A 9,728-nucleotide genomic window follows, 5' to 3' on the forward strand; every position below is an offset into this window, starting at 1 on the left:
AGAAGAAGAAGAAGAAGGAGAGTGCGACGGTTTAAGTATCTCGACCGATCACGACTCACGAGAGGGGAAGAAATCGTCAAATCGAGCGGAGAGAGAGTATTCACTCGTTCATTCATTCATTCATTCATTCAGTGGTTGCCTCCTCGCTTTCTCCCGTGCGGGGAAGCTTTTCCTTCCTTCTTTCGCCGTACCGCGCAGCGACTTGCGGATCTCATGGGATCCACCCACGGAATGGAATCAGTGGAGCGCCAAGTCAATGTTTTTCCGTCCGTGCTTTGCACACCTCGCTCGGGATATTCTTTGCTTTTTTTTTCGAAAAGGGAATCTCCCCGGCCTCTGCATCAGAATGATGCATACGGCCATCTTATTACCAAAATAAAAGGTTCCAACAAGGTTCCAAAGTCTCGGACTGAAAAAGTAATAAAAAGACAGCTCACACAGAGCTAAAAGAGGCTAAACACACAAACTAGCCAAGATAAATACGCCACAACCGGCTGGCTAAAAATAAATAGGGAAACTAATTGACTATCCTATTACATGACCGCCATCCAAACCGGTTGAAGATATCCCGAGCTACCATCTCCCAGCGGATAGATCCAGTAACCGAACGCTCCCTGGCCTCCATCGGAGTGAGTAGCGACCATGAACGGATCACGGCCGTAGCTCGGAAAATAACCTGCAAAAAGCGAACACGTGATGTTCTGTTAAAAACCAAATCATTCCTGCAAGTCCAGATAGTCCACAACAAAGCGCAAACTCCAACACGAATATGTCTCGCTAATTCAGGCTCAATCCCAGTGAGCCATGTCCCAAATAACGAAGTGACAGAAATCGGTGGAGTAATTAAAAGCAATGTGAACCGTCCGCCAAAGTACTCTGGCCAATGGGCAATCAAAAAAGAGATGTTCGATCGTCTCGTCCCGATCACAGAAGCTACACCTCGTAGGTCCTGTCCAATTACGCTTAATCAAATTATCCTTGGTTAAAATAACCTGTTTATGGACAAACCACATAAACACTTTTATTTTCAAAGGAACTTTGACAGCCCAAACATGCTTGGAGGTAGGAATGGAGCTCGAATTAATTACATCAATATACATTGATTTAACCGTGAATACTCCAGACTTAGTCAGTTTCCAGCGTAATTCATCGGGGTGTTGAGAAAGCTGGACATCCATTAGTCGCCGAACTAAACGAAGCCAATCTTCCCAACGATTGCCTATTAACGACCGTCTGAACTGAATATTAAGGGGGATGGATTGAAACACCGTAGTAATGAACACCTCACGTCGTTGAACAATGCGATATAAAGACGGATATTGAATGGCTAAGGGTGTCTCGCCGAGCCAAGTATCCTCCCAGAAGCGCGTAGTAGCGCCGTTGCCAATAACAACCTTTGTCCTATTAAACAGAGATTGTTTGACTTTCATCAGGCCTTTTCAGAAAGGCGAGTCAGTTGGCCTGACTGTGACCTGGGACAAGGACTTTGTCTGTAGGTACTTGCCGCGAAGGATCTGGGCCCACATGGCATCAGTCTCAAAAGAAAGCTTCCACAACCACTTGCTAAGAAGGCATCTGTTCTTAACTTCAAGATTCTCAATACCAAGACCCCCTTGGTCTTTCGGTCGACAGATGATATCCCATTTTGCAAGTCTGTATTTTCTTTTGAGATCATCACCTTGCCAAAAGAAACGCGATCGATAAAAGTCCAGTCTTTTCCTAACACCAACTGGGACTTGAAAGAACGATAAGAGAAACATAGGCATACTCGTGAGCACCGAATTAATCAGAATTAACCGGCCTCCATATGACATGAGTTTGCCCTTCCAGCAACTCAGTTTCTTCTCAAACCGGTCTTCGATGCATTTCCATTCTCTATTGGTCAGCTTTCTATGGTGGATTGGAATACCTAGATACGAGAAAGGTAAAACCCCCAAGTCGCACCCAAACAATTGCCGATAAGCCTCCTGTTCGTCTTTGGCTCTATCAAAGCAGAACAGCTCGCTCTTATGAAAGTTAATCTTTAACCCGGTCAATTGTTCGAACAGGCATAACACCAGCTTCATATTTCTCGCCTTGGCTAGGTCATGCTCCATAAAGATGATTGTATCATCAGCGTACTTCTTTGCTTGAGCAGACGATCTCCCCCCGCTCTACGTGCTAGGCCAACCGACGAGTGCTTCTAGAGAATGGGTTGGTGCAAAGGCGCATGCAGTGTGCGTGAAAGAAAATGATACAACTGTTAACTGTGCTTTAAACATAGCACATCTGCACATGTTAGGGTTTCACAATTTACAAACATACTCCCTCCGTTCCTATGAAGTTAGTATAAAGTTGAGTCATCTATTTTAAAACGGAGGGAGTACTATACAACACATGCAACTAGGAAAGATGGGGACTAGAAACAACTACAATTGTGTAGTATTTGTGTATGCTGAGCCAAATGTCTTTAGCTAAAAAAAATGCTGAGCCGAATGTGGTAGTCATGATGGTGTCGGTAACTGTATTACGCGCATGTGTTTGTGGTCATGATAAGTGAAGTTTAACATTATCTAGGTTGCTCTGGTGGGTGTGCAATGCAGCTTTGCACCTCTCAGTGCGTGATATTCTGCTAAAGATACTGGCAGTGAGTATAAAAACAGCTAGATCAAATAGTTTGGACTAGTATATCCTTAACGTGGAGCTCAGGGGGTTCATCAACACCCACAAGAAAGATGTTCAGTAACCAGTCTCATTACTTTGAGGATATTTGGAGATCGTCCTGTAAACTTTAGGAGTAGTTGAGAAAAGGATAGGACACTTGACAAAAATACAGGCTCAACTTCGCTCACCTCACCTCACCACACTTGACAAAAATACAGGCTCAAAAAGATTGGACATTTGACAAAAAGATAGGTGTACGATGCAACTTTGCACCTCTTGGTGCATGATATTCTGCTAAAGGAACTAGCAGCGAGTATAAAGACAATTAGAATAAATAATCTGCGCTGATATACCAGTATTGTGGTGCTCAGGGGCCAAGGGGGCATCAACAACAAAAAAGTACTCATTCCGTCCTAAAATTAGTGTCTCAATTTTATACCAACTTTTGTACGAAGTTATACTAAAGTTAAGAAACTTATTTTTGATACAGAGGGAGGATGTTCAGTAACTAGATTCATTACTTTGAGAAGGGATCATCCTGTAAACTTAGTTGTGGAAAAGATAGGACATTTAACAAAAAATACAGGCTCAACTTTCACCTTTTAACTAGTATAATCTGACTTCTTGGTTTTGGACATTTTGACTTCCACTTTTCCCTCTCGCGAGAAAAAGAAAACTTCCACATTTGGGCAACTTCTGTAGTTAACAGGACAGGAGGATCAATCATCAACATATATATCCAGTGGTGAAGCACACTGCACACTGGGAGGGGCAGTGCAGCATGCTCAGAGTTCTGCGATGGTTAAGAAATGAAACCTGCTGATTATCATCATTATCTTTGCCAGACTGCGGCAGTTTTTTCGAAGTCAGTAGTCACTCTACATAGCCTCACTGAAAATATACATATCCATAGTATAAGAATTGCAAAGAGTGCAGAGTAGCAGGAAACAACTTTTTGAAAAACTTTCTTAGATTTCTGTTCACAATGCGCAAGGTGGAATGGAAAGACAAATGGAGTACTAGAATCAGCTGAACATTCCACCACTCATTGACATTGCCAAATCATATGGATAGATCAAAACTCAACTTGCTAACCACCACTAGAACTAGAACAAACAACTAAGAAACATGAAAACTCGCAAAAGGTTTTGTTAGGCTTGCTAGATCCTGTATTCTACTGTTAGGATTCGTTCATCCGATGTGGAGTAACCGAAGAAATCTGCCATCGCGCTGCTTTTGCTACTAAACCTTCCATGCATGAAGTATCAAAGTAAAACCAAACCGATGCACTTGACGCTCCTTTTCATCCTGTGAGGATGGCCTTGACAAAAATTTCTCCATGGATCGGCCTGACTGAAACAAGAACACAGCGCATCCATTCGACGAACCAAATAGCCAATCGTGCACATCCCAGAGCACCTCCACGGGTAGGCCATCAACATAGAACGTCTGATTTCCTCTGAACTTCCATGCAAGCCTCTTTACCTGAAGCACTCTCTTCTTCCCAATCCTGATCTCCAGGCTTGGATCCTTCGTCCCTGACGTGTCACATTCTATGGTGATATGATGATGCTGACCAATGTCCGAAAACCGAGCCTTTGTGCAGTACACCTTCTTCCCGTACGTGTGCTCCTTCCTGGCTATCATGGCTGCATCACAAGGTAAAGCATCTGAAGACGCCTTGTGACCCCCCACCCTGGGCATGTCCCCGAGCACAAGGACAGCCTCGAGATCAAAGATGAGAGCAACATAGTATCCTTGGAGCGGCTCCGGCCCAGCAGCGAATTTGGCCGAGGACAGGTCCCAGAGGATGTCCAGGGCGCCGCCGTCCACCTCCACGGCCTTGGAGCCTTTCCTCTTGGAGAAGAGCCATGGCTTTATCTCTGTCTTGCAGAGGCAACGGCCCGAGGAATCGTGGACGGCGATGGCCAGAGCCTGCCCCATGGCCGCCTTGCTCCAGGTGACGGTGACCCTGCAGGATTTGCCGCGCAGGCGGGCGAGGTAGGCGCACTGCACCATGCTCTGGGCACTTGAGGAGGAGGGGTGGGCGACTTGAACGCCGGTTTGGCTGAGGCAGGACGCGAGATCTCTCATGGCGGCGGTTGCGAGCTGCAGCCCGCGCCTTTGCGGCTTTTCCACGAACACTGGGTGTGCAGCGAGCGCAACCGCCCTGTTTGGTTGACGCCCGGTCACGCGCAGAACATCTTCATCCTTTGAGGTCTGAAAAGTGGTCGAGGTGATCCGTCAGAACCGCATCTTTGCCCTCCGCAGCACAAGATGTAACCCCTGTTCGTCGACCTGGAATCTGCAACACACGAACAATGGCAAATGAAGGCCAGTCGAACGGAAAAGCCGCAACCTTCGAGACCAACCAACGGAATGGGAAAAAAGGAAATAGCAAACCTCTCTCAGCGAGATGAAGAAGAAGATGCCACCAGCTCAATCGCAGCAGCGAAGAAGAACGCTGAGAAACAGCAGGCAGACAAATCCACTACGCTCGCTCACCCTGAACAAGAACTCGGCCGCTCCACAACGAAGTGCAGGTGCCCCCTTCACTCAGGAGTCAGGTAGTAGTAGTAGTACTCAGGTGCAGTAAAATACTGGCAGTAGGCAGTGTGTCTGCCATTTCATCCTTCCTTTCTTTCCCTTTTGCTTGGGCTCAAGCGGAAGCTAAGCTGGCCGTGTTGGAGTGACCAAAAGCAAGCGGGCGGAGAGAAGAGGACAAGCATGGGAGGGCGACCGCGGGCACCACTAGGGTAGGGTGGCCTTGGGGAATGTGGGCAGCGCAAAAGACGGGGAGGCGCGCGCGGGCAGCTACAAGCTGCCGAGACCATACAGACAGGTCTCGGGCTGGGGAGAGCCTGAGATGCTGCCGCGGTTGCACTGTCCAATCACAGCACAGCGGAAGGTCGTCCCTCTCCGCGGACACGTGAGCTCCACCTGATCCGGGTCTTCCGCCGCTGGGCGGGCGCACACGATGATGGCCCCGTATGATGTGGAAATTGTTTTGTTTGCTTGGGCGTATACATATTAATCTCGCATGGTAAGAGCAACTCTATGCCAGAAGCGGTGAATAGAGAACATGTATACTGAGGTTTTTCTTCCGGAATAGGAGTACAAGCTGGAGCGCCTAGAACATCAGCGAGGACAACGGGCACATGAAATCCTATTTCGGTTTTTCTTCTGGATTAGTTTGAATTGCTTATCACCGAACTACTCACACATGAAGATCAGAGCACAAGAAGAAATTATCGAAGAACACATCATGAAGATTTTATTGATTGATAATATGTTTTGCAATAGTTGCCGGATGTGATACACAATTACAAAGTATGGCTAGTTGGTTGAGTGCAAGGATGGTGGAGATGGTGACGGCTATGGAGATGGGAAATCACGGTGGCTAGGATTGCCGATGAAGATGGAGGTTTCGACAATTGCTTGCGGGTTGTTCTATAGCAGTTAGGGCATATTTCTTGTTGGGGAACGTAGTATTTTAAAAAAATTCCTACGATCACGCAAGATCTATCAAGGAGAAGCATAGCAACGAGCGGGGAGAGTGTGTCCACGTACCCTCGTAGACCGAAAGCGAAAGCGTTAAGTAACGCGGTTGATGTAGTCGACGTCTTCGCGATCCAACCGATCAAGTACCGAACGCACGACACCTCCGCGATCCGCACACGTTCAGCTCGGTGACGTCCCTCGAACTTCTAGATCCAGCTGAGGTCGAGGGAGAGTTTCGTCAGTACGACGGCGTGTTGGCGGTGATGATGAAGTTACCGACGCAGGGCTTCGCTTAAGCACTACGACAATATGACCGAGGTGGAAATATGTGGAGGGGGCACCGCACACGGCTAAGAATCAACTTGTGTGTCTATGGGGTGCCCCTCCCCGTATATAAAGGAGTAGAGGAGGGGGAGGGCCGGCCTCGTAGGGCGTGCCCCAAGGGGGGATTCCTACTCCTACTAGGAGTAGGTTTCCCCCCTTTCCTAGTCCAACTAGGAGGGGGAAGGAAGGGAAGAGAGAGAGAGAGAAAGGAAAGGGCGGGGGGGGGGCCCTCCCCAATTCGGATTGGGCTTGGGCGGGGGCGCCCCACCACTTGGCCGCCTCCTCCTCTCTTCCACTAAGGCCTATGAAGGCCCATTAACCCCCCGGGGGTTCCGGTAACCCCCCGGTACTCCGGTAAATATCTGATACACCTCGGAACCATTCCGGTGTGCGAATATAGTCATCCAATATATCAATTTTTATGTCTCGACCATTTCGAGACTCCTCGTCATGTTCGTGATCTCATCTGGGACTCCGAACTACCTTCGGTACATCAAAACACATAAACTCATAATACCGATCGTCATCGAACGTTAAGCGTGCGGACCCTACGGGTTTAAGAACTATGTAGACATGACCGAGACTCACTTCCGGTCAATAACCAATAACGGAACCTGGATGCTCATATTGGTTCCTACATATTCTACGAAGATCTTTATCGGTCAAACCGCATAACAACATGTTACCTTTGTCATCGGTATGTTACTTGCCTGAGATTCGATCGTCGGTATCATCATACCTAGTTCAACCTCGTTACCGGCTAGTCTCTTTACTCGTTCCGTAATGCATCATCCCCAACTAACTCATTAGTCACATTGCTTGCAAGGCTTATAGTGATGTGCATTACCGAGAGGGCCCAGAGATACCTCTCCTATATATGGAGTGACAAATCCTAATCTCGATCAATGCCAACTCAACAAACACCATCGGAGACACCTGTAGAGCATCTTTATAATCACCCAGTTATGTTGTGACGTTTGATAGCACACAAGGTGTTCCTCCGGTATTCGGGAGTTGCATAATCTCATAGTCAAAGGAACATGTATAAATCATGAAGAAAGCAATAGCAATAGCAATAAAACTAAACGATCATTAATGCTAAGCTAACGGATGGGTCTTGTCCATCACATCATTCTCTAATGATGTGATCTCGTTCATCAAATGACAACACATGTCTATGGTTAGAAAACTTAACCATCTTTTGATTAACGAGCTAGTCAAGTAGAGGCATACTAGGGACACTCTGTTTGTCTATGTATTCACACATGTACTAAGTTTCCGGTTAATACAATTCTAGCACGAATAATAGACATTTATCATGATATTAGGAAATATAAATAACAACTTTATTATTGCCTCTAGGGCATATTTCCTTCATTTCTCCCTAATGGTTTCGGTGATTGATGACAATGCTATTTACGGACTAATCGTATGCATTGAGCATTTCAGACATTCCATCGCATGGCACAAGACAATTTATTCCCCTCGGTGTTATAGCGAGAAGACGTTTCTTTCCGGCATTTCTTTTTCAATGGATTTGAGTCGTAGGAAAACCATACTATTAAGAGGGGGTTCGCTTCGGAAAGGTTTGTGTGGAATTAACACGTACACATTCCCATATGCACCCACATACCCTTCGCCGCATCTTTGGAGTTTCCACTATTTTTTGTTGTAGGAGTGCTTGAGGCTACTTAGCAGTAGTAACGCCCTGGTCAGCGGTAGTACCGCTTGCGCGGTACTTCCGCAGTCCAGTGCTGCGGGCACTACCGCTTATTTTTGGGCTACTGGACTCTTTTTTGCTCCAGCGGTAGTACCACTCATGCGGTACTACGGCCCCAATACTACCCCACTACCGCCATTTGCTCTGTAGCCCAAAGTGTTAAGCGGTAGTAGGGCGGTAGTACCGCTTGTGTGGTACTTCCGCATCTTACTACCACACTCACATCCGCTTATATTTAGCCCTCTGTACTCATTTTCCTCTCCGTGGAAGTTGAGCGGTAGTACCGCTTTCGGAGGCATTGCCGTTCTACCCACCTCTTGCACCGTTGTTCCACCGGGCTCTATGACACTAAGCCATAGTATCGCTGGTGTGGACGGTAGTACCACTCCGGCGGGACTACCGCTCCCGCTTTCACTCATTTACAGGCTCCAGCTGGAACTACCGCTTCTAGGGGTAGTACCGCTCACCCGAGATGTAGTACCGCTTGAGCGCGACTTTGAGGTAGATAACAGTTGGACCCCCCCCCCACTATATATAGGGATCTTCCCCAAGAAGACAACTTATCCTCTTGCTCCATTGTTGCACCCTAAAGCTTATTTTCTCCCAATCTTTCTCCCTGGCCATAAACTCTTGTTCATTTTCTAGGGTTTGCTTGAGAGGGCCTCGATCTACACTTCCACCAAGAGATATTTAATTCCCTCCACTAATCCCTAGCAGATCTTGTTACTCTTGGGTGTTTGGTGATACCTCCTTTTATTGATCTGGTATTGGAAAAGAAAAATAGTATCCCTCACCTATTTCCCCGGAGGTGACCCTGGGTTATAGAACCCACGGGAGAAAGATTCTCTTGAAGCGATGGTCTCTAGCAAGATTTTGTCAAAGTGTCAAATCCATCTTTTGACCGGATCAGCAAGCAACTAGTGATTCAAACACTTCTAATAATAAGATGTACGAGTATGAGATCTTACTGCTTACAACCTTGTATTTGCGCTGGGATAAAATAGGATATTAATTTGTGCGCTGGAAGTCACTCATCGATATGTGCTTGTTACGGATCGAAGTGGGGATGTGTCCAAATAGCATCTTAACCGGCACGAGTTCTGCATCAAGAATTAATTGTCCTACCGCAGGCCCTATCCATCACACGGGGTTGCCTTGATAATTAAGATAATGAAATTAGATAATAGCTTTGGGCATTTAATGACTACACCTCATTTATCCCCAAGGATATGATACATGTACCCTAATGAACCTTACTACCACCGGTGTTCGGTATAACACTTCACGGTCTCCTTACTCCTAGCTTCACCGGTGCTCGATCTTCATGATCCTGGGTACCTACAGGGATGAAGATCACAGACAAGACAAGAGACATCTTCATGAAACAATTTTATTTCACACATACGGTGCATTATGTCAGAGTCTTCCATTGACCCCCTCAACGAATACCTTCGGTTGTAAGGCTCATGCCTCAACCCATACCTTACCAAATGACTCACACATGGAGATCAGATCGGAAGATGAAAGCATTGAAGAACAC

At 46.6% G+C, this 9,728-nt stretch overlaps 1 protein-coding gene across 1 annotated transcript; it reads right to left on the reverse strand.

Annotated features, from left to right (window-relative positions):
* Positions 1-3,595: 3,595 nt before the first annotated feature.
* LOC109752046 (uncharacterized) lies at positions 3,596-5,338 on the reverse strand. The gene is made up of 2 exons (XM_020310914.4): positions 5,047-5,338; positions 3,596-4,948 (listed from the first exon to the last, which is right to left on the reverse strand). The coding sequence occupies exon 2, from the start codon at positions 4,735-4,737 to the stop codon at positions 3,886-3,888; it is 852 nt and encodes a 283-aa protein (XP_020166503.1). The 5' UTR covers positions 4,738-4,948; positions 5,047-5,338; the 3' UTR covers positions 3,596-3,885.
* Positions 5,339-9,728: the final 4,390 nt, after the last annotated feature.

The sequence above is a fragment of the Aegilops tauschii genome, chromosome 2 (assembly GCF_002575655.3).
Source record: "Aegilops tauschii subsp. strangulata cultivar AL8/78 chromosome 2, Aet v6.0, whole genome shotgun sequence".
NCBI lineage: Eukaryota > Viridiplantae > Streptophyta > Magnoliopsida > Poales > Poaceae > Aegilops > Aegilops tauschii.